This window comes from Podospora pseudopauciseta (assembly GCF_035222475.1).
Source record: "Podospora pseudopauciseta strain CBS 411.78 chromosome 7 map unlocalized CBS411.78m_7.2, whole genome shotgun sequence".
Lineage (NCBI taxonomy): Eukaryota > Fungi > Ascomycota > Sordariomycetes > Sordariales > Podosporaceae > Podospora > Podospora pseudopauciseta.
The window spans coordinates 352,137-375,501 of NW_026946668.1; the positions used below are offsets into that span (position 1 = coordinate 352,137).

General features: G+C 53.1%; 11 protein-coding genes across 11 annotated transcripts; 6 read left to right on the forward strand and 5 right to left on the reverse strand.

Annotated features, from left to right (window-relative positions):
• Positions 1-110: 110 nt before the first annotated feature.
• Positions 111-1,799, forward strand: QC763_704500 (uncharacterized protein; the record flags this gene model as incomplete). Its single annotated transcript, XM_062915452.1, has 1 exon — positions 111-1,799. One exon carries the CDS (start codon positions 111-113, stop codon positions 1,797-1,799), a length of 1,689 nt encoding a protein of 562 aa, XP_062761152.1.
• On the reverse strand, positions 981-2,717 carry QC763_704490 (uncharacterized protein; the record flags this gene model as incomplete). The annotated part of the gene is made up of 3 exons (XM_062915451.1): positions 981-1,746; positions 1,886-2,177; positions 2,248-2,717. The coding sequence occupies 2 exons, from the start codon at positions 2,715-2,717 to the stop codon at positions 2,033-2,035; spliced, it is 615 nt and encodes a 204-aa protein (XP_062761153.1). The 3' UTR covers positions 981-1,746; positions 1,886-2,032.
• A 362-nt stretch (positions 2,718-3,079) lies between these two features.
• Positions 3,080-9,193, forward strand: FRP1 (ferric-chelate reductase Frp1; the record flags this gene model as incomplete). Its single annotated transcript, XM_062915448.1, has 4 exons — positions 3,080-5,731; positions 5,873-6,270; positions 6,324-7,373; positions 7,441-9,193. The coding sequence occupies exons 3-4, from the start codon at positions 7,213-7,215 to the stop codon at positions 9,191-9,193; spliced, it is 1,914 nt and encodes a 637-aa protein (XP_062761154.1). The 5' UTR covers positions 3,080-5,731; positions 5,873-6,270; positions 6,324-7,212.
• On the reverse strand, positions 3,343-3,955 carry QC763_704485 (uncharacterized protein; the record flags this gene model as incomplete). The annotated part of the gene is made up of 2 exons (XM_062915450.1): positions 3,343-3,391; positions 3,444-3,955. The coding sequence occupies 2 exons, from the start codon at positions 3,953-3,955 to the stop codon at positions 3,343-3,345; spliced, it is 561 nt and encodes a 186-aa protein (XP_062761155.1).
• QC763_704480 (uncharacterized protein) lies at positions 4,803-6,256 on the reverse strand (the record flags this gene model as incomplete). The annotated part of the gene is made up of 4 exons (XM_062915449.1): positions 5,857-6,256; positions 5,740-5,801; positions 5,143-5,536; positions 4,803-5,084 (listed from the first exon to the last, which is right to left on the reverse strand). Exons 2-4 carry the CDS (start codon positions 5,775-5,777, stop codon positions 4,803-4,805), a joined length of 714 nt encoding a protein of 237 aa, XP_062761156.1. The 5' UTR covers positions 5,778-5,801; positions 5,857-6,256.
• Positions 9,194-9,524: 331 nt separating the features above from the next.
• Positions 9,525-11,845, forward strand: SYR1 (arginyl-tRNA synthetase; the record flags this gene model as incomplete). Its single annotated transcript, XM_062915447.1, has 3 exons — positions 9,525-11,281; positions 11,351-11,764; positions 11,839-11,845. 3 exons carry the CDS (start codon positions 9,525-9,527, stop codon positions 11,843-11,845), a joined length of 2,178 nt encoding a protein of 725 aa, XP_062761157.1.
• A 3,110-nt stretch (positions 11,846-14,955) lies between these two features.
• QC763_704450 (uncharacterized protein) lies at positions 14,956-17,579 on the forward strand (the record flags this gene model as incomplete). Its single annotated transcript, XM_062915446.1, has 3 exons — positions 14,956-15,325; positions 15,393-16,203; positions 16,269-17,579. 3 exons carry the CDS (start codon positions 14,956-14,958, stop codon positions 16,999-17,001), a joined length of 1,914 nt encoding a protein of 637 aa, XP_062761158.1. The 3' UTR covers positions 17,002-17,579.
• A 101-nt stretch (positions 17,580-17,680) lies between these two features.
• On the forward strand, positions 17,681-19,652 carry QC763_704440 (uncharacterized protein). Its single transcript, XM_062915445.1, has 2 exons — positions 17,681-18,530; positions 18,587-19,652. The coding sequence occupies exons 1-2, from the start codon at positions 18,069-18,071 to the stop codon at positions 19,544-19,546; spliced, it is 1,422 nt and encodes a 473-aa protein (XP_062761159.1). The 5' UTR covers positions 17,681-18,068; the 3' UTR covers positions 19,547-19,652.
• Positions 19,653-19,764: 112 nt separating this feature from the next.
• QC763_704437 (uncharacterized protein) lies at positions 19,765-20,538 on the forward strand (the record flags this gene model as incomplete). Its single annotated transcript, XM_062915444.1, has 1 exon — positions 19,765-20,538. The coding sequence occupies one exon, from the start codon at positions 19,765-19,767 to the stop codon at positions 20,536-20,538; it is 774 nt and encodes a 257-aa protein (XP_062761160.1).
• Positions 20,539-20,812: 274 nt separating this feature from the next.
• Positions 20,813-21,592, reverse strand: QC763_704435 (uncharacterized protein; the record flags this gene model as incomplete). The annotated part of the gene is made up of 2 exons (XM_062915443.1): positions 20,813-21,397; positions 21,482-21,592. The coding sequence occupies 2 exons, from the start codon at positions 21,590-21,592 to the stop codon at positions 20,813-20,815; spliced, it is 696 nt and encodes a 231-aa protein (XP_062761161.1).
• A 1,133-nt stretch (positions 21,593-22,725) lies between these two features.
• On the reverse strand, positions 22,726-23,046 carry QC763_704430 (uncharacterized protein; the record flags this gene model as incomplete). The annotated part of the gene is made up of 1 exon (XM_062915442.1): positions 22,726-23,046. One exon carries the CDS (start codon positions 23,044-23,046, stop codon positions 22,726-22,728), a length of 321 nt encoding a protein of 106 aa, XP_062761162.1.
• Between the last annotated feature and the right edge of the window lie 319 nt (positions 23,047-23,365).

Below are 23,365 nucleotides of genomic sequence, written 5' to 3' on the forward strand. Positions count from 1 at the left end.
TATGAAGCTGGTACCCCAGCATCAACTGGCCGCGGCCACCCATTCATTGTCACCCATTATCCTCCATGTTGTCCCCTTGACTGGGAGCACGACATTGACAGCCGCGGATGATGGCTGATACTATCGAGCCCGTGGCTCGCCCACCGCCACCACCCAACTTCAACACACTTGCTGAGATTCAGCAAGAGGCAGAGTCACCAACACCAGCACCTTTCATCCGCCTGATACAATCTCCTGTTCCCCAAAGCGGCGACATACCAGCCGCCACCTTCAGAGTACCTTGTCCAACACTCCTCCGACCGAGCAAAGATCCAGCCCGCAAAATCCATCCAGTTTTTGAAGCAAAACTCCGAAACAACATGCTGCCCGCTTTGGGCTTTGTCGAGCTGGCCAACGCAGGCGACGTCGCCGCCAACGTGTACAACTCGACACCAATACCTATTACCATTGTGATCTGCATGATTGCTGGTGGTACCGCCTGCTTCAGCCTGCTCTTCTTCCTCATATACGACGCGACTCGAAGCTGGAAAAACATCTGTGGACTCAGGGTTGAAAGGCGGTTTCTGCAAGACCTACAAAAGGCCGAGGACGAGCAGCAAGACTTGGAAAAGAGAAGTGCCGGCGCAGGCATTGCCCGTTCATTCTCTGGCTCCCATACCAGTGGTTCGAGCAAAGAAAAAAGAGCTGATGGCGCTGCAAGGAACTGGGGCAGAACCCTGGCTTGCTTTCTCCATATTAACAACCAGGACCTCCGTTCCGAAATTGCCTACCGCTTCGGCATGGACATTGTCATCGGCGTCGGTATACTGCTGGTCAGTGCTGGCACCTGGATGGCCACCCGGGGCGAAGACCCCTATCTTTTTGATCTCTCTAACCTCCTCACTGGCTTCCTCGGCAACTCCCCACTCGCCTTTTACGCAGTCATCAACATGCTCTGGGCAGTCTACCTCGACAACGACCAACGCAAGAAAACACGCATGGTCGCCTCATCTCTCTATTCCGACTTTCCCCCAGGACGTTCCTATGTAGGCGACCGCCTCGAACACATGGTCTCCACCAGAGCCAATTACCTGCGCATCCACTTCCTGCTCAACGGGCTACCTGGTCTGATAGCAGGTGCCATGTCCCTCGCTGCGGCAACGCAGTGGTGGGCTTATGTAGTGCTGATCCCTTGCATCGTCAACTCGGTCATGGCCAACCGGCTGTGGCGGCACAAAATCGGCTATGACCGGCCGTTCTTGACCAACATCGATCTAAAACCCCTCAGCCGGGACGAGCTGCTTGAATCCCTACTCTTGGTGGATAGCCGTCGGCAGAATTTGGCCGCGACGAGGTGGGCGGCGATCACGATGCCGTTTTGTCCGTTACTGCAGTACATTGTTCAGTTCAACCTCTTTGAGCAGTTTTGTCTCCGACTGCTGTCAAAGAACCCCGACATAACCAGACGTTACTTCCAGGGTGATGTCGAAAATGAGCTGGGCGGGGGGACGGCAACGGTGACGATTGATGCGTACCAAGTGTTGAAACTGGCTGAGCTCGAGCCATGTACAAGAGATGTGGTCACCCAGGCCGCAAGGGACACAATCTGGTTTGATGCGAAACGTGGATTGGAGTCGAGGGAGAGGTGGCTGATTGAGATTCTGGAGGTGTACCTCGTGCTGGGGGCGGTTGAGAATGATGGAGGCCGTGATATGCGGCCTTCAGCATCGTCGTTTACAGAGAAGTCGGGGTCTGTCAACTCGCTGTCTGAACAGGAAGACGTCAATGAGAAGCTTGAGATCAGTTTCAGCAGAGAGTAATGGAAAACGAAACCGAACAAACACATGCTACGAATTCCTACAAGAGGTTATGTCAGTCGGCGTATTCCAGCGTATCTGTTACTTACGGTCCTGGTGTGGGTGGAATCTAGTCTCACACAATTCGGAACACGCCGGTCTCGATGTTGGTAAAGGCAACGCAGCTTCCCGTTTCTCGTTCGTATTTTCCCGCTACATCTCCCACGGTTCACCAAGCCATTGCACAACCCTCGCCCTCAGAGCTCCTTCTTCTCGGACCCATTTTTCACCACCTCGCTGTACGTTGGCTCGTCTTCAGTCTCAGCACCAGCAAGCCCATCAATGATCTCCTTCCCAAACCCATAAATAAACTGCGTCGCCGGAAAAACAAGCCACAGCCCACTGCCAGTTTCGTTAGTATACACACCCTCAATCTCCAGCCACCAGCCACAAACACAAAAAGCAAACTTACTTCGGCACCACCCAAAGAACCACCAGCCTAAAGAGATCGTTCTGCCCAATATTCTCATACCCCGAACAAATCTCATTCAGCCAATACAGCACAGTCTTGCTCTCGGTCATAACCCCGGCCGCAAAACCAGTCAACACCGCCGCCGCCGCCCTTTTTCCCCTAATCTCCCCAGTAACCTGATCTTTACTCGTCCACCAAATCCAAGCATACACGAGGTACATGGCCGTCTCGATGGCGTTCATCCAGCTCTGTGCAGCCGGGAACCCAGACCCGGCGTGCCACTGCTTCCAGCCGTAGTTGCCGTCCACCTCGCCGTAGAGCGCGTAGGGTACCCAGAAGGGCGAGTGTATGGACCCGCCAGGCATTGTGTGAGGCCGGAATATGACATAAAAAAAGTCCCAGGTCACGGCGGGGAGGGAGAAAGCGAGCCACAAGAGGGTCAGCTGGGTTGGGGTGTGGGTAAATGTCATTTTTTGCAGTTGTTGGTATGCAATATGGTATCTCCGTGGGGGCGATTGAGAATTGACAACGAGGACAGCAATGTTGATGAGAATAAATATTAAAGGGTGAAGATGAAACGACAGCAAGAGGGAGTGGACATGCCAGCTTACTTAGCCCATCTCAGCTATTCCGCTTCTATGACATCGGATGACTTGCGTTGCCGTGATGTGTGAAGCATGAAACATGCCGAAAATGAGGGGCTGTCCAACCAGCAGCCAGTCTTGTTTGTCAACAGGCACGTCCGTGACCAAAAGAGCCCAGACAAGACATCGATAATATGGAACTTGTGATGCTATTGGTCCGCCAAGAATGTAACTCAACCTCGTCTTTTTGAACACGGGGGTGGGATTGGCTGATGTCACAGACGCCCCTGGTTCAAAAGTTCCCGAGGCCAAGAGAGCATCTTTAATTGACTGATCGTGGAGATGGTTGCGCATCCCAACATGTCATAATCGTCCACCCTTCCAACAAGATATGTATGATAGCAACTTCCAATCCGGGTGATATCAATACTCGATTCCTTCCTCACGCCCGCCCTTCGAGATCCTAACCATGCCCGCCAAACCTTGCTAGCAGTGGCCCAAAACCTCGAACTCAGAGCGCCAAAGCCAGGAGAAAGCCAACCGCCATTGCCTTGAGGCTTCTAGACACAGGGTCAGCAAATCTGCTCAAGCCATAGGGATATGGGCACGTACCGGCCAAAAAGCCCATTCGTGTCAGCAGCTTGATTTGTCGAATTGGTCGTCGTGGGGGCAGACTGGGTAGCTGTTGATACCTCTGGAGAGCCTGTGCCTGTTGCAGCCGACGATGTCGCAGAATCTTGAGAAGTGGCAGACAAAGTCAAGTTCGAGTTGGCCGTAGGAGCGGTCAAGTTGGATACCACGCTCGTGATGTTGGCAAGGATAGAGCTTGTGAGTTCCGACAGTTGGGACGCGTCAATGGGTGGCAAAGTGACCTCCAAATCGCCAAGGCTGTTCCCGGGCGTGAAGGTGACGGTGGCCTGAGGTGGCTTCTGCTGGTTGCTGTACACTGTGACGGTGCTGAGGCCGACAGTGGTGAGCTGAGCCAGCTGCTGGGTCCCGTTGGTCAACCCGTTGCCAACGATCACGGTGGCTGTTGTCGCGGCCACAGTGACGAGGGACACGTTGTCGGCCCTGGCGAGAGCGGCGGCGAGCAGGGCTCCGTGAAGAAGCATTGTCGGGAACATCTTGAGAGGGCCGATGGTGAGAAGGCCGTGATGCGTATTTGTCGGCCGAAGGACGAGGCAGATGGGATACTAGCTGAATCGGAATGTTGAGAGACAAGTTGGAATAGCGGCTCGATGTATTCATTTGGTTGTGGAGAGGAATCTTGCAACACGGGGGAGAAGACAGGACCGGGGAGAAAGCCTTCCACATTCAGCTTCCCAACCAAATTCCGCCCAAGTCATCCGGATGCAGGACCGCAGAGTGGGAGGCACCTTCCTCATCAAAGGCAACTGAAGGCAGCAGCCTGGCAATTGCATCATCCACCCTGTTTCCAGCTGCGCCCAAGTACCTAACAAACCAACGGGAAGCTCCGAACCCCGTCCATGATCACTCTGCGGACTGGCTGTGGCAGAAGAGAGAGAACATGATGGCCTTGTGCTTGTTTGACGACAGGGACGACAAGTGGACGACCACATTTGGATATTCCCCGCGAACAGGAGGTGGTCGTGGGTGACCGCAGGCTCCTTCCTGAACACACCGTGGGGCTCGGGGGTCGGTGACGGGAGTTGGTGGAGTCTTGTCGAATTTGTACGAGCATGTTCAGTCGAGACTTCCTGACTGGCCAGCTCAGGTGCCAGTGGCGGGCCTGAATAGTGGAAGTTGCTTGCTTGATGCTGTGGCAGGAGCGTTGGGCGATATGTAGGTAGGTACCTCAACTCTGAGCAATTCTCAGCTGCATAACTGAGAGCAGAACCACGGCACTGTGAGATAAACTTGAAGGAAATTGGTATCATGATATACAAAAATGCTCGGTGTATACAAAATGTAACTGACATGGCCCATCAACCGCCCCTTGACTATACCTCTTTACAGCAAAGCAGCGCCGACGAGAAGCATCACGCCTGTGAGAGCGAAGCTTCCAAACGATACCCTGTCGCCCATCATTGGTGCGGCGGCACTGGGTTGTGAGGTGGTCGCCGCCGGAGTCGGCGCCGTGGTTTCCGACCCGCTGGACCCCGAATTGGACGATGAGCCAACGAGCGCCGACAGTGTGTCATCCGGCTGGAAGGATGCCGTGACGGCGCTGCCGTTGACACAAGAGCCGCCGGGGGCTGGCGCGGAACCAGACACGAAGTTGACAGCGGCGCACTGTTCCCTGTGTTAGCGTATCGAGATACCGGGACATGTCGGGGAATTTGGCACATACCGCGTATAGAATGCCATCGCCAGCATTGCCGCTGATGCCTAGAAACCCCTTCTTCCCAGCCCACTCGCCGGGCACTGTCACAACAGGCTCGCAGAAGTTACCACGTCCAGTTTGTTGCACAATGGGGAACAGCTGCTCCCAGTCGCCGCCGGCTTTGGGGTCAAGGGTACCACGGATCAACCAATTGCCTTGAGCATGCCCATTGAATAGTTGTACGTAGTCGCCTTCGACGTGGAAATCGGTCGCCGTGTTTTGATCAATGTCGGCATTGGCACCACCGCATGGTGCCGTGGCCTGCGAGCTGCTCTCAGCCGTCAGAGGGGAGGGATGTTGAAGCTCGAAGTGGGCATTGGCCGTTGTCGACAGGAGAAGGAGGCCGGCAGCGAGAACGGATCTGAGAGACGCCATGTTATCGTAATGAGAGACTGAAGAGTAAGGTGGAACGGGAGGAGCAGACAACAAAGCAAAGGCAACGGGGCCAGGGAAAGTTTAAAGGAATTGAGGCGGAGTTCCCCTTCGAGCTCCAACAGGGGGGAGCTTAAAGAGGGACAGTGCCGAGTCGCGAGACAGGGACCAGATGGTTGTATGGGTACGTACCTTTCTTGATCCACTTGGCGATATCTGCTATCAACCATCAACTTGACATGCGTTTCTACTTCCTATTGCATCCCATGTAGTCACGCCAATAACTCTGCCCGACAAACAAGAACTAGCCAATTGACGTCGACAGCATGCTCTCTTCTTCGCGATATCTCGGGAAGCATTTCATGCCGTAACACATTGATGTTACGATTGAGAAACCGGGATCCTGGGTCGCAGTGATATAAGACCAGCACCGGCAGACTCGGCACCGCCTATGTATGTGACCTGAGCCTCTACGAAGAGGTATCTATTTAGAATCGGCCTCGTGTTGAGATGCTCGACATCGCTACATCAGGTCTCGATGTCAGTGGGAGCTGCTTGTCACCATCTGTCAAGCTTTCCGCCCAGATGTTGCAGAGCTTATCAGAACGACATCAGGTAACTGATTTCCACCAGATAATCTCAGACAAGTCGCCTCACCACCATACCTATCTCTGGGCCGTGGCATGGAGTGTTTCCCAACACATCCCAATGTTTTCTACTTAGGTATGCTTCCAGATCATCGTGTGGAGTGAGTGTACCTACTCACATATTTGAAGAAGTGAAGCATGTCGTCAGCAGTTGTGTGGGGTAGATGCATCTTGTGCATGAATAACGGCGCCAAACCGCAAATGGAAGCTGCCAGGGTCTTTATGTGCGGGTGGTCTTTCCCCAGAGGGGCATAGCCTGGCGCGGGTCGAGGGGGTTTGAGCAAATTCTGGGCCGCTAACGATCTGATTTCTGGCAACGCCGCATCCTCATGCGCACGACAATGTCCTCTAGCCAGTGACAACTTGCTCTGCCCGTCTCAGCTTCCCTGCTGGGTGAGGATGCCGCGGCTTCACAATGATCGCAAATGATGGAACTGTGTCTGTGGTGTACGACCTTTTCCATGCCCTGTTTGCCTATGGGGGCGGTGTCCGTCGGCTTGTGTGGGACTATGGGACACCTACACGGCAGGCGGATCTCAAATGGCTGGCTTTTAGCCACCAGGGACCGGTGACAATCAGGGCCATCATCATTCGATGCTATTCTTCTTGTTTGGTGACTTTTTTTATCCGTTGTTAATGAAATCGCATCAAGATTATTGACCCGGCAATCCACCCCGCCGGTACTGCTGCTGAAGTTGCACTGCGCTACTGTGTTCCATCCACTCTCGCTCACTGCTCGCCTCGCTGGCCATCTGGGTCCAGATTTTCCAGATCCCCGGAGCCTCCTTGTTTTCTGTCATTTGCCGCCAGACAGGAACCTCACCCGGCGTTTCCTCGCGACATTTTTTGTCCTGCGGACCCATTCATCACAGGAGACTCACGCCAGGCTAGGAGACTGATTAATGGTGAAAGAGTCAGGGTATCACAACCTCAAGCCCGGTGAAGGGAAGAGTTGGCCGACATATAAGGGAGGGCTTTGCCGCCCATTTGGTGACGGCAACATCGAAAAGCTGTGGGAATGGATCATGATCATGGCTCCCACGGGGGCGGTGGGACGGGAAACACGACCTACCCTGTTACAAACGAAGAACTGGCGCAGCGGTTCTGGTACATTGTCGCGGGGTTTGTGGGCGCGTTTCTGATCTGCCGGGTTATAAACTGGTACAAGTTGGAAAGAAGGTTAGCGGTTATTCCTGACATTTCTATCAGAGCTGGACTCATGCTAACAAGGGGCACTTGTTCTCAGACTACGACGGCACACGTCGAGTTCCGTCCAATCTCCAACAAAACCGGACACGGCCTTTCTAGAGCTGTGGGCAACCTTTACGGCTGTGGTTCGTGAAGTTAGCTATCCCCAGCTGTATGTCCCAGCAAGGGGGTTTTCCTGGTTGACGCCGCCTCCAGGAGGCCGCGTCATTGTCCTGTTGGTATACTGGATCATCGTGATTTACATGGCCACCGATGGTGCCATATTTCCAGATGTCTTTCATTGGGAACGCATTGGCTATCGCAATGCTTGGGTCACTATCACCCAGCTGCCGCTGCTCTATCTGCTTTCTTCCAAGTGCAACGTTGTAGGCTTCATCACGGGTATCAGCCATGAGAGGCTCAACTGGCTGCACCGATGGGTGGCCCGCACCATGCTCGCCACAGGAGCTGTTCACGGCTTCTACTTTTATGCCGACTGGGCGCGTTCTGAGCTTGTCGACTATCAGATCAAGATGATGCCCATGATCAAGTATGGGTTTGGCGCCTGGGGTCTTTTGTTATGGGCCTGTGTCTCCGGGCTGGCGCCATTGCGGCGGTTGTCTTATGAGTTCTTTGTCTTGCAACACATCGTCACTGCTGTCTTGTTGCTATGGTTGATATACGTCCACATTCCTGTCGACGCCAGATACAACCTGTGGTTTGCCATTGCGGCCCTCTGCTTCGACCGGTTTTGCCGAACAGTGATGTTGGTTTGGCAGAACGTTAAGGCGTTGCCTGACAAGAAGAGATGCATGGGAGGACAACGGATTGGGCATCAAGCCCAGATGCGTGCGGTTGGGGACTCGATCACGGTAGTTACCATCAAGGATGTCCACTTCAAGTGGAGAGCTGGTCAGCATCTTTATCTTTGGATGCCCCGAGTTGGTATTGCCGAAGCTCACCCTTACACCATTGCCTGCGCCCATCAGCTCCCCGAGACTTGCATCTGCAACAGCATTCAACTTGTCGTTCGTAAACACGGTGGATTTTCCAAACGACTGCACGAATTAGCGACCAAGGCCCAGTTGGCTGGGAAGAAGGAGAGGCTGACAGCATTTGTCTCCGGGCCGTATGGAGCGCCACCGCGGTGGGACATTTACGAGACTATAGTACTCATCTCGGCTTCCACCGGTGCATCCTTTACGCTGCCCATTCTCGAAAGTGTGCTCCAACACAAGGGCACAAACTGTGTCAAGAGGATTGACTTCCTCCTGACCACCAAACAGGGCGAGGAGATTGACTTTTATGTGACGCGACTTCACGAGCTGATTGAGCATGCCAAAGGCACAGGCATCGAGCTCCACGTTCACATTGCCGTTACCCAGGGGCCGACATCGTTCTCGGTCAGCCAAGATGGCGTGACTGCCGACAGCTCGTCTGGTTCCTCTACAGGAACCAACTTTGGACGAGGGAAGAAGGTGGCTGATGAGAAGATCACGAGCCAGGGACCATTATCCAGTCCCGGTGACATCGAACAAACAGCACGGGCGATTCCAGTGGAGCGGAAGAGGTCGAGCCACGCCAGTACGGACTCGCACGTATTTTACTCGAGTGTCCGACCAGACATTGAGGCCTACATCAGAGGACCTGTGGAGGCAACCGGGGGGGAGACCAGCGTCGTTGTATGTGGCGGCCCGAGTCTTGTTGCCAGGACAAGAAATTGCGTTGCGAGCCTATCGGATGAACGGGCGGTTCACAAGGGAACCGGGGCACAAGGGATACAATTATTTGCTGAAGAGTACAGTTTCTAGATGAGGTAGATAGATAGATATCTTACATCTGGTCTCAAATGATACCAACATCCATCCCAACACCAACAAGCAAGGCTGTGCGACTCAGCCCTGGAGAAACTGAGAGTTCTTATTGGCTGTGAATTTGTAGTGGGGCGACTGCAAGGCGTGTTACGGAGTAAACATTTTTTTTTTTTTTGGCTCGTCAGTTGGACTGGTTTCAGGCTGGCAGTCACCACCAGCGACTCAGCAGTTGTGAGTCAACGTTGGCCCACAGATGTGACTGATGGTCCGCCATAGGGTTGGTACCAGTTGAGAGAGGGTAAATCAACCTACAAGATAAAAAGCACCCATGCTTTCCCTACCGGTCCGCCCAAGCGCCCTTTTGCCTTGCCTTCCGCGCTCCAGGTCTCTTCTTTTACACAGACGCTTCTTGGCAGGCACGCGCACACTGCATTCTTCTTTTGGGCCCCACTTCCAGACACTGAACCCCTCCATCCGGAAGCCGAACCCCTCCACTGAGAAATTGAGCCCCTCCATTCCTTCGCGAAGCAGCATCACTGTCACCTGTAACCGCTACAACTCCTGGCAGTCACCACGACGATACACACACAGCACCACAGCCATGGAACAGCTTCAGCAACAGGTCGAGGGCCTTAATCTCAATGCCATCACCGAGTTTCCCAACTGCTACCCCGATGTCAACCCCCTCGATGTCTACCGCGCCCATCTCGCCAACGTCCTGACCGAGGTTACCGGTGTCGACAAGAACATCATCTACCCTGCCCTGTCATGGACTCAAAGTCTTGACAAGGGCGACTTGGTCCTCGCCGCGCCCGCCCTCCGTCTCCCCAAGGGCGGTCCCAAGCCCGACCAGATCGTTCAAGATTGGGCCGCCAAGTTCCCCGAAAACGACCCTCTCTTCGAGAAGCCACACGTACACAGCTACTTCATGTCTTTCTTCTTCAAGGGCGCGCCCCTCGTAAACAGCATTCTCCCCACCATTCTTCAGAAGGGCAAGACATTCGGTACCAACCCATCATTGGGTCTCAAGGACCCCAAGGAGCCAAGCGCGGGACGAAAGAAGATTATTGTCGAGTTCTCGTCGCCGAATATTGCGAAGCCTTTCCATGCTGGTCACCTTCGCAGCACGATTATCGGCGGTTTCCTCGGTAACCTGTATGAGGGCGCAGGATGGGACGTGACCAGGATCAATTATCTTGGTGATTGGGGCAAGCAATATGGTCTTCTGGCCCTGGCGTTCGAGAAGTTCGGTGATGAGAAGGCTCTGGAGCAAGACCCCATCAACCACCTTTTCCAACTCTATGTTCGCATCAATACGGAGATGACCGAGGAGAAGGAGCAAATCGCGAAGCGCAAAGAGGCTGGTGAGGATGTGACAGAGGCTGAGGCCAACAGCTTGGACGAACAGGCCCGTCGCTATTTCAAGAAGATGACCGACAGGGATGAAAAGGCGCTGGCCATGTGGAAGAAGTTCCGCGACCTCAGCATTGTGAGGTACAAGCAGACCTATGCCCGTCTCAACATTCACTTTGACGAGTACAGCGGTGAGAGTCAGGTGTCCGAGGCTGACATGGCTGATATCGGAAAGCAGCTGGAGGAGAAGAAGATCAGCAAGGAGGATAATGGCGCGCAACTTATTGACTTCTCCGAGCTTGTCCCCGGCAAGGAGGGCAAGCGCCTGGAGAAGCCTCTTGTCAGGAAGAGGGATGGCACTGCTCTCTACCTGACCCGTGATATTAGCGAACTGTTAGCTCGTCATGCCAAGTACAACTTTGACAAGATGATCTACGTCGTCGCCTCGGCCCAAGACTTGCATCTCAAGCAGCTCTTCAAGATCATTGAGCTCTTGGGCCACAAGGATATTGCTGACAAGTGCCAGCACATCAACTTTGGCCTGGTTCTCGGTATGAGCACTCGCAAGGGTACCGTCAAGTTCCTGGATGACATTCTCCGCGATGTTGCCGACAAGATGCACGAGACCATGAGGAAGAACGAGGACAAGTATAACCAAGTGGAGAACCCCGACGCTGTTGCCGACGTCCTTGGTATCAGCTCTGTCATGGTCCAAGACATGACTGGCAAGAGGTAAGCAAGCAACATATGCCCCACTGGGTGCGAATTGGAATCAAGAATACTGAACTTTGGGGATAACAGGATCAACAACTACACCTTCAACATGGATCAAATGACATCGTTTGAGGGCGATACCGGCCCGTATCTTCAATATGCGCACGCCCGTGTGTGCTCCATTAAGCGCAAGGCTGGCCTCAGCGACGAGGAGATTGCTAGCGCCGACTTCTCACTGTTGACGGAAGCCCATGCTGTCAACATTGTCCGTCTTCTGGCGCAGTGGCCCGATGTCTTCAGTAACACCTTGAGGACGCTGGAGCCCACAACCGTGTTGGCCTACCTCTTCAAAATGACACACGCCCTGAGCAGCTCCTATGATGTATTGAGGATCATGGGTAGCGAGCCTGCGGTTTTGAAGGCCCGCATGGCGCTCTACGAGGCGGCCCACATTGTGCTGGGCAACGGCATGCGCCTGCTGGGTCTGAGCCCCGTTGAACGGTACGTCTCCATCCCATCATAAACCTCCTTGACATCATTTCTCGTGGTCGTGCATGACACTGACACCTTTTTAGTATGTAAATTTGGTTGTTTTTTATCGGGGAGCGGGGGCGAAGCATGGTGCCATGATGGTATAGTAGGTACGAAAAGCAATGAATGAACAACGAAAATTACTAAGGTCATCTCAAATTGCTGCATGTTATGCTTCTGATGCATGGTTGTCAGGTGGACAACAAATGACTTCTAACCGACTTGACGGGCAATGTCATTGCTGTCGCCCCTCTGCAAACTCGCAGGGGAGCGCGGTGATCGCATACTGACTAGCACGCTGACCGCACCAACGCTTGACGTTTCTGTTGGAAAGGCAGAGGCCACGAGGATAAGGTGGAAATGATTAGGAAGTGGGGTTGGGGAAACACCGATGGAGTGGAAGGGGTGGAAAGGATGTCCCGCTACTTCATGATGAAGAGATGTGTATCAAGCACAAATGCCCAACCCGGCGATTCACCCTGTGTGCAAGCCACTATTCGGCACTTCTTTATGGGATGAGATACGGAGTGAGGGGGGGCTGGGGGGTTCGAGAAGAGGTTGGTGGATATGGAAGCATGGAAGGGCACTCTCGGAGACATTTGAGATCCCGTCTTTTGTGTTCTTCCGGCTTGGTTGTCCGACAACTGTCATGCAGTTTGCCGGGGGTCGATCATGTCTGTGGCTCGGTCTGCTGCCTGGTGGTTTGCTGGCACATCACCTGTGGTGACTTTTGTGTAGGCGGGTGGGGGTATTCGCTTGTCCAGGCTCGGTGCCGTCGGGCACTCGCAAAGGGCAGTATGGTTGGTGTAGGTTGCCATATCGTATTTGTATACACACACATGATACGTGCGGTTGATGTTGTGGAAAGAGCCCCAACTGTTCCCAGTCCCACGTTTTGGATGGTTACGGGTGACTACGGCGCCGGCGGTGGTGGTGGTGGTGGCGATGATCCAACGTCTCGGCGCTGATGCTGGATGGATGGCACGATGGGTCGATAATGTGGAAGGGAAAACAATGCTTTGGCGAAAGGGCCCTTGTGGTTGATACGGTGGAATGCGATGGGATGCGATTGGCCTGAGGACAAGTTGGCTGCAGGCAAAGTGATAACCAAACATCCTTCCCGTGTTCGGTCCGCATCAAGGCGAGAAGGCCTTGTTTTATCTTGACTGATGATATTGCAATCAAGCATTGCCAAGCGGGCCGATGTTCCAGAGAGATAGATGCGACGCGATGGATGATATGTACCAAGATTGCCGACTACTACCTTACCTTCTTGTCGATATCAACTTATTAACCAAGCCACCAGCTCAAAGGAGGTCAGAGACTCGGAAAGATGGTGGGCTGTCCAGCCTTTGAAACCACTCAAAAAGTTCCGGCAAGCACCGTCTTTTTGTGCACGGGGAATTGGGAAGGATCCGGCGTCCCGAATACTCAGAAGCAGTGTCCCTCTGTGCGACGTTCGCTTCAAGTTGTTGGCAACACAACAGGACCGAGTAAAGAAAGGAAGGGTAAAAGAAGTGAAGATCCATGGATGACGTTGCAGCGGGGCGAAGCTGGGTTGATTGCTGAGCAGCAGCTTGGGAGGTCAAGGTAGCCAAGCCATTGGGTCACAGTGGAAGGGAAAGAAAGTTGTGACGGAATATCCGTAGTGTGGTGGAAAAGGGATTTGAGTGGCTTCCATAAGGCGAGTGGGCTGCGTGGGCGCCGAGGGGCCAGGGGTCAATCACCGAGAGATGCATACCTAGTCTTGGCTGTCATTGGTAAAGTCAATTCCCCCATTATTTACCACACTTTTCCTCTCCACGATGAAGATCGATCGATAAGCTCAGATAAAGACATGCTAAGAATAGCCGTGCGGGACGTCAGGTCAAGTGGGCGAAGTGAGTGTGGGGAGTTGCGCTCAGACCCTTTACACACAGCAAAATAACAACAACAACAACAACAACAACAGCAACAACAAACACGGACTCACAGTCAGGTCGGGCACAGATGAGGTCAGTTGTCAGCTGGACACAGCAGCCGAGGGGTCAATCAATAATACACAACACGCTGTCAAGCTGTGGAGAGAAGCTAGCTACCTTGCCTGGGGAGCCGGGGTCAGCCGGGCTGTGATTCCGGACAATGTGCGTCTGGCCTGCTGCCGTGAACGTGTGGCTTCGGCTGTTGTGGACAACTGAGACCAATAAGACATTCGGTCTGGCCTTGCCGAAAAGTGCGGCTCACAAAAAACATCCCGAAGGGGGGGGCTGAGTAGGAGGGACGGGTTGTTCGGTCTTGGCTGGTCGTTTTCTTCCATCATCCCGCAACCCGTTGGCAAGTGGTCAGTGGGCGATTTAGTGCCGCCGAGAAAAACCGGTTTCAAACCTTATTTTAGCTGCTTGTATTACCGAAATGGAGGGTACAGCTTTCTCCTCGCCCTCAGGTTTGTCCTCCAAGGCCAAGCCAAGTCGTTCGCAATGGGATATGCAACGAACCACTGTATGCCATGGTCGTCGGCATTACCACCGCCCTGCGACCCTTGGTTCCATGTCGTGTATGCACCAACAACTAGGCTAGAGCAGAGTGACTGATCTTCAGGTCCTGATGGCCAGTTGCAACGACCACTTTTGTTTTCTCTCCTGCAGCATCTTAGGCGAGGTGGTTACTTGTTTTGTTGAGATCTTTTCATCATGATCCCAGCAGTCCAAGGAAGACACATGCCCGTAGGGTCCATTCCGACGTGATGGGTAGGAAAGAGACAAGCATGCCCTGTGGGACTAAGGCATGGCTGTATGTACTATGTAGAGCGGGCGGCGAATCTTGTCCTGCGTGTGTTTCTTTTCCTTCGGTGTCTTGGTAATTCCTTGGTAGTTCTTCGTTCCCTATTGGCTGGTGGATGATCCCACTGGTGAGCTGGGCTGAGTGGGCTGTACTGGAACGGATTATCTATGTTGTCGATACCCCGAGTATCACCACATATCATACCCCTTCTTCCTCGCTACTGGCATCAGGTTTCTCTCCTACCCATCATCCGCCCACTTTACTGCCTACCTCTTTGACATATACCGGTCCCCGTACACCCTAAACCAAGACATTCAGTTCCTTTCAAACTACCTACATCGTACCCGGTGGTTAGCAGTCCGAGACTCATCATCCTCGTTGTGGTTCACCATCTACAGGCCATGGCCTTCGCTTTACTTCTCTTATTGGCGACAGTGGTTGCCCTAGTGGCAGTACATCGTTACCTCAACCGACAAAAGCTACCAGCAGGCGTCCGTCCCTTACCGGGCCCTCGAGGTATCCCATTCATTGGCCGAGTACACGACATCCCGGAGAATGCCTCGTGGCTAAAGTTTTACGAATGGAGTAAGGAGTATGGCGCCATCTACCAGATGGAGATCTTTGGCACTGTCCATGTCTGGATTTCGTCTGAGAAGGTTGCCCATGATTTGCTGTCCAAGAGGGCCCTGATCTACTCGGACAGACCGACGATTCCCAACTTGCCTGATAACAGGACCAGTGGTGATTACCTTGCCTTGTTGGGCCGCACTGGTATGCGCCCTCCTCTCTCATCCTCGGACACAATCCGGTGCTAGAATACTAACCAAGACATGAACAGAAACATGGAAGCGCCAACGCAAGCTCTGCAACCACTTGATGCACACCTCGGCCCTCGCCTCGCTTCACTCATATCCCACCCGTGAGCGCGATAGATTTCTTTACCTCATGGGAAGCGACCCTTCCAAGTACCTTGAGTGGATCGAGCAGTTCACGTCTCGCACCGTCTCTCGCCTGTCCTGGGGAACCGCCAAACCAGCCCAGATCCTCCGGCACACGACCTTTGGCCTGCTGCAGACCATCTCACCTTCCGGCGCGTTGCCAAACATCATCTCCTTCCTGCAGCACGTCCCTCTTGCGCTAAGCCCGTGGAAGAAGAAGGAAGCGGCTAGACACGCGCTCGAGGACAGGTTGTTCAAGGCCAATATCGACTTTGTCAGGAGAAGTCTCGAGTCTGGAAGGGGTGAGGAGTCCTTTGTCGGCACGTTCATGAAGAGTCAGTTGCCTGCTGAGGGTAAGGACGAGAAGGAGAGGTTGAAGTGGGGAGATCAAGAGGAGGCGATGCATGTTGTCGGTCTGATGGCGATCGCTGGGGCGTTGACGATTGGGAGCCCGATTCAGAGCTACATCCTGGCCATGTGTCATTACCCCGAGGCTCAAAAGGCGTTGCAGGAGGAGATTGACCGGGTTTGCGAGGGGAGGTGCCCGCAGTGGGAGGACAGGGAGAAGCTGCCTATGCTGAGAGCGGTGGTCAAGGAGGTGATTCGGTGGAGGCCGCCGGTGCCCACGGGCATTCCCCATGCGATTGAAAAGGATGATGTCTATGAGGGGTATCTCATTCCCAAGGGGGCGACGATTCATGCGTTAGAGTGGTGAGTTTTTGCCTTCCCCCTTTCCCCCCCTTTTAGTGTGATGAAGCTAACAAGTGGAAAAACAGGGGCATCACCCGCGATGAGGAGACCTACCCCTGCGCCGATGAGTTCCTTCCGGCCCGCTGGGTCGACCCGGCCTATCCTACCTTCAAGGAGCCCCTCACACAATACCCGAATCTCAACGGCTTTTCTCAGTTTGGTTTTGGCAGGCGAACGTGCCAAGGCATCCCCATCGTGGAGCAGGATCTGTTCCTCTCGATGGGCGGCATGGCCTGGGCCTTTGACATCCGCAAAAAGGTAGACCCGGTGACCGGCAAGTTCATCCCCGTGCACTGGAACGACTACACGCCTCTCTTGATCGCCAAGCCCTGCAAGTTTGATTTTGACGCCATCCCAAGACAGGAGGGTAGGATGGAGGAGCTCAGGCAAATGTTTGATTCTGCGAGGGAGGAGGAAGAGCAACAAGACAAGGCGATCGCGATGGATATCAGCCAGTTTGAGAAGGACCTGGGTGCCGAGAAGATTTACCGCGACAAGGCATGTGAGATTAGATATGCCGACGCTGCGGCGCAGTCGGATGAGCTTGAGCAGACGGCCTCTGAGGGGTCTTCGACGCCACTGGAGCCTGGGCTTGAACTTGGGGATTCGAGTTCCGAGGCCGATACCGAGAGCGACTTCGGAAAGGAATCGCTCAGCACGAGGATGAGGGTTGTGTTGGACGGCCGGGTTGAGAAGACGCTCGGGATTGAGCCTGTGGTGAGCGTGACGGGAGTACCAGGCGCGTGGAAGTGGGCTTAGTGATGATGGCTGGCCATGATTTTGCGATGTTTCTAATGAATGAGGGCTGCATTGGGATTGGGACTTGGGCTGGGTATTTGGGTCTATCAAAGTGAAATACCCAAAGGAAACTGGTAGTATTTGGATGGACGGAGTTTGGAAAAAATGGGTTGGTTGTTTTGATGATCGACAGGGCGGGTGCCCTCTTTTCTTTTGTTTTTCTTTCTTCTTATTCAATTAGTATTAGCATAACCTAAGGTAGGTTTCTTGGAGCAGATATCAACTGAACTCTCCTCTTGAAATGACTAAGAAACGTGCCCTACATGGCCATCGAGGTAGCAATTGACTCTCGTTGTCTTGTAACGACGCTTAGGGTGCTGGTGTTTTTCAAAATTTAGTTCAATGTTAACTCGTGCGAAAAAGAGCCGGGATGACTGGATGTTGATGGATTCGGATGCTGATGAGAACATGAGGGCGCCCGCATGATGTTCTGGAATGAAGAGAGGCCCGGAAAATGGCTTTCATCTCGCGTTGGGCGACTCTGCATCGAGCATTGTGTGGTGGAGTGGCAAAACGGCTGGTGGCTTGACCAATAGCACGGCCATCTCTCCTGCCCAGGCATTAACATGGAACGGCGAATCTTGCGAGAAGGACCCTTCTTCTGGCGTTGACCTGGCTAAATGTGTTTATGGTGGTATCCAAGCCCGGTAGCGTCTTTTCTACCCACCAACGAGAAGCGTCAGATGCCTGTTGGTGCTGGCTGTCACTAACGGCCCCATGTGACTGCTCCGCCGTACAGTCTTCTTAGTGGCCGCCATGTCCACGACCCCAAGGCACCATGCTCTCCCATGTGGCCAATCCAGCGTGGTGTCTTGCAGTGCCGCTGCCAGACAGCAGCATGATAAGCAGGAGAGATGACAGATGACAGGGGGCTGGGACAGTTAGGTGGTATAGGTCGATATTAAAAACCTGGGGAACTGCCGTCTTCACCTGGATTTCACCCAGGCTCAGGCTCTCAACATCATCATCACCGGGCAACCTCCTTCCCACTTTTTCTCGACCTCTCCCCTCACCTTGAACAGCACACAATGGGCCAGGGACCCAGCACCAGCGCCCTGCAGCAATGCATCCAGGGGGTTGCCAACAACCGAGCCAACTTCGCTGCTTTTGCCGGGAGCCCACTTTACCAGATTCAATGGGTCAAGCCGTACAATCTTGATGTGCACGTCGAGCCTGCCGCCGTTGTGAGGCCAGAGACGGCACAGGATATTTCCGACATTATCAAGTGCGCCAATGCCAACGGCGTCAAGGTGCAGGCCAAGTCTGGGGGGCACTCCTATCAGAATTACGGCGCTGGCGGGAGTGATGGGGCTGTTGCCATCGACATGGTCAACTTTCAGAAATTTTCAATGGACACCAAAACATGGTATGCTACCATAGGGGCTGGAAATCGCCTGGGAGAGGTGGACAAGAAGATGCACGCCCAAGGAGGACGGGCCATGGCCCATGGTGTCTGTCCTGGTGTTGGCCTTGGTGGTCATGCTACGATTGTAAGTGACTCTTCAAATCATGTCTTGCTGGATGCTTGCTAACTTGACCATCAAAGGGAGGATTGGGCCCCATGTCGAGAATGTGGGGATCTGCCTTGGATCATATTGTCGAAGTTGAAGTCGTCACCGCCGACGGCAAAATCCAGAGAGCGAGCACCACGCAGAACGAGGATCTTTTCTGGGCCCTCAGAGGCTCTGCGTCTGGGTTCGGAGTCATCACCGAGTTCGTTGTGAGAACACATCCCGAGCCGGCCAACGTTGTTCAGTACGAATACACCATCAAGCTCGGGAAACAGGCCGATGTCGCTCCTTTGTACTCGAAATGGCAGGCTTTGATGGCGGACCCCAAGCTTGACCGTCGGTTCGGATCCATGTTCATCATGTTCCCTCTTGGCGCTATCATCACTGGCACATTCTATGGAACTCAGGAGGAGTTCTTGACAACTGGCATCCCCAACGCTCTTCCGCAAGATGGCAACGGCCATCTGGTCATCAACGACTGGCTTGGGGGTTTGGCTCATGATGCCGAAAAGGAGGCACTATATCTGTCTGGGCTTGCTATGCCATTCGTATCACGCTCTCTGGCCTTCAAGCGACAGGATCTCCTGGGACCGGAAAAGATCAAGGACATTTTCAACTGGGTCGACACCCAAAAGAAAGGCACGCTCCTGTGGTTCATCATCTTCGACGCCGCAGGGGGTGCTATTGAGGACGTACCGCAGAATGCCACGGCCTTCGCTCATCGTGACAAGGTCATGTACTACCAGTCTTATGGCATTGGACTGCCCGTGACAAAAACCACCAAGGATTTCATCACCGGATTTCATGACCAGGTTGTTCAGAAAGCCGGTCCAGGCACTTGGGGCACGTATCCAGGGTACGTCAACAACGCTTTGGTCGACCAGCAAAAGCAGTACTGGGACTCCAACCTGCCCGCATTGGAGCAGATCAAGGCTCGGTGGGACCCCAAGGACTTGTTCCACAACCCAGGGAGTGTGAGGCCTGCCAAGAACTAGTGTCTTATCCTCATTTTCAGGCGATTTGTACTTGTAGAATAGAGATACCCGATTGCATTAATGTTTACGTGTTATCTGGCTTCCGAATCAGGACATGACTTTCACTGCAGGGATCCTTAGACTAGGTAGTTGGATGTAGTTGAGGACGGGTGAATGTGTGCAAAGCCACTCAAAACAGCCACCCAACCCCAAACATTCAGCGGCTGGGCTCCCTCGTGATGCTTCAACCCTTGCCAATAAATATGTATACAAAGTTTGCGAGATCCTATCTCCGACTTGCACAGCTAAGGTTCTCTCCATCTCTCCACGATCATCTAAGTGACCAACCCCTTTCTACAGCGATGACTGACACAGATCTTCTGCCGGACGCCGTGATTAGATGGGCTCCCACAATTGATGCACTTGACAAAGCCATTGCCAAAAACATGCCCCTGTGTCCATCCACACGCTCCGGCGAACAAGAATTCAACCATCTCTGGCATAACGTCTTTACCTCCCTTGCCGCCGAAATCGAAGAAGATGACACCATCCCCTTGCACCTGACTTCGCCTCCCCGTCCCACCTTCTCCATCAAGATTTTCACGAAACCAGTTCGGGACAGGACTTGCTGGTGTGATAACACTGGCTATGATTTCCAAATCTTCCTTAGAAACCCATCTGGTGTTACCAAAGGGGATTTGGTAAGGGGCATAAGGGATTATCTGTATAGCGAGGAAGGGTCACAGACAAGGGTTTTCTACAGGCCAGGACAGCCGGGCGATGGACTGGGAAAGCAGGAGGTGGATATGAAGCGGGTAGTGGTTTACGATTCGACTTGGTATATCATGGACAATGAAGAGGACATACCTGATGAAAATGAAACACGTTTCGAGGGATGCACATGGAGGGATCCCGAGATCATGCTGTTTTGTTGCACAATGGAGAAGGTGGAGGAACGACGGAAGGAAAACAACAGAATTGGGGACACGTATATGAAAGATGCGGCGGAGTGATCCAATTGTAGGTGTTTCCAGGCGTGTGCCTGCACGCAAACCAAAATATATTCCACTCATGAGTTACCCAAAACGCCTTGATGTAAACTAAGGGGCATTGCGCTGATTCCCGAGGCCAAAAACCGCCTGAAACCCTTAAACCCAAAATGAAAAAGACATAACAGTGTGCCCGACCCGGCTCCTTTCTGTCCTTGATCCTCGCTCTCGGACCTTCCATCCATGACGACACGAGCGTCCCTTGTCCAACCAAATTCAAAATATTATAAACAGCTCTTCACCAACCACGGTGCGGGCATGGCTCGTTGGTGTACGTCGCATTGGCCAAACAGATCTCAATCCCACTGTCTTCTTTCTTGCTTCCTCTGCCTGATTCGGCTTCCGCATGTTCTTGATCCTCCTCTTCCGGCTCCCCCATGACGACACGGGCGTCTCCTTGTTCTTGCCCTCCAGTTTCCTCCTCTTCTTGGTCCTCCTCGCTGACGATCCAGCCGTCAATCTCCCAGTAACCTGCCTCTTCAGTTTGTTCCTCGTCTTGCTTCAGCCACTCGCGTTCTTGCTCTTCCTCCCGCAGTATCGCCATGACCGCACGAGCGTCGTCCTTCATGCGTTCTGGCTCTTCAAAATCTGGTGCCAAAAGTGTGAGCGGATCAAACTGGCGGTAGAATTGTTGCCACATAATTCCGAGTTCGCTGCTCGACAAAATGTTGTGATACACCCCCGTGCGAGGAAAACTCAACACTCGGGCTTCGAGCGCATGATCCTTGTTCTTCTTTGCGTTTTTCGTGAGCCTCTTCATGGCTGAGCCGAGTTCGGAGCCAGCTGCTTTGAGAACTTCTGTTGTTGTTTGGTCTAGCCAGTCCTAGTTAGGGAGTCTGCCGCTGAACTGGTCCCGGAACCTTGACAGATTCTCTGTCATGACTTGACACGCCCTAGATCGGGCTACGGCGGATTCATTGTCTGGAGCGGCCACAGCTTCCTTGCCAGCGAAAGATGTGGCTTGAGAGACTGTCATGTAATATGCCAGCTGAGCACTGGTGTGGCGGACTTGGCGCATTTCCTCGCCGTAGATTGGTGGCAGAGGTGAGGTAGAAGGTGTTCTTTGAGAGTGTTGCGATAGGTCTTGCTGGCGGCAGCGATGCTCGGGCGGGCTAGGTGGTTGTTAAGCGGTACGAGTCTGTTGCTCTCGTACGCCGGCGGAGTGTCTTCATTGTCGATTTCGCTGCAGCGGCAGTCGCAGGCGTTTGGGTGGTGGCAGTGGAACTGGCAGTCCTGCTGGTGGGTGTTTTTCCCGCAGCCGCAATCACAAGGGAAGTGGAATTGGCAACCGCAGCCAGGCTTGTAGTCATCATCATCATTCTGAGGTTGTCGTCATCATCCTCGTCGAGTTCGTCGTCGTCATCCGCCTCCTCCTCATCATTCTCGGAATCGGCGTCATGATGGTGAGGAGCATGGTAGCTCTGGAAAGCTGTGTATGCTGGGGGCCTGTCATACGAAGGAGGGGCCCCAAGTTTCTCCTTTACCCCGCGGAGAGCGACGCTGTGATCCATTGGTTCTTCTATATATCGACGTTAGTAAACGGGTTCCTAAACCCAACTGAACATCCACAAGCGGCAATCCTATCGCCTACAACACATTTGATTGGCGTTTGTAAACGTGACCAATTGGCATTCATAAACGCTGTTTTAACGTTTGTACACGCAATTAAGCGTCGTTTACAAACACATTTTTTCACATTTTAGAAACGCTGTCTTGACATTTGACATTTGAACACGTGTTCAAGTGTTCTTTACAAACACATCTCTTGACTTTAGAAACGCAGTTTTGACGTTGGTAAACGGACATTCACAAACTATCCATCGTCTACAAACGCATCTGTAACGTGTGTAAACGACAAGCTGTTGACTGAAAAGCAAAAGCAAACACTCGATGCTTACAGTTGACAACTGGTGATGGTGATAATGGTGATGGGTGAGAGAGGAAAAAAAGACAAGGTCAGAGTGCACAGGAAGACGGTTGATATAGATTCAGGTTTTAGGTTGTGCCCTAGTGGCAAGAAAAAAAAGACCACTTTCAAAAGTTCGGTTGGGTATCATGTGGGTGTAAAAATTCAAAAACTGGAAATGGCCTCCATCATGGTAACTCCTAGAACGCCCGTATTTCCTCCATGACCTTCCCTCACGACCTCTCTCAAGACCTCGCGCTTCCGGAACTTGAACTGGTCCTCGTTGAGCTTGCACTGCTTCGTCTCGTCCATATTGAACCTAGCCCCTGGGCTTCTTGATATGTTGTTCGCGTGGGACCCGGTAGGCTCACGGCTTGCAGCTTCTCCAATCCCGACTTGAAGGCACTGTTGATGGCCACTCTGAGGCCCGAGATGAAGGGGTTGTGTGCACGGTGTTGGTGCTGTTCTGCTAGTTGGTAGTCGGCGGGGTGGGAAACGTGGTGATGAACTCGCTCAAGACGCTCCATGTCGTCGAGCATCATGTGGTAGTACTCTTCATCCTCCATTATGCAGTGGTGGATATGATGGTGTCCCTGATTGTCATGTCAGGATTAGGGCTGTGTTATTGTTCTACTTCATGGCTGAATACACATACACTGTGTGGAGAAAACAAACTCGGAAGCTTTGGGTGGAAGAACTCAAGTCAGAGTTGTATGGTGTGCCTGAACACTTCAAGATGATGGCTCTTGTGAACTTTGACAGCTTGACCGTCGGTAAAGTTTGATGTGATGTGATGGTGAATCGTTGGTGATAAAAACGCTTTGGAAGGCCATCCATTCCCTCAGAGGGGACATGGAATTGGGATTTATATGGCACATTGTGATT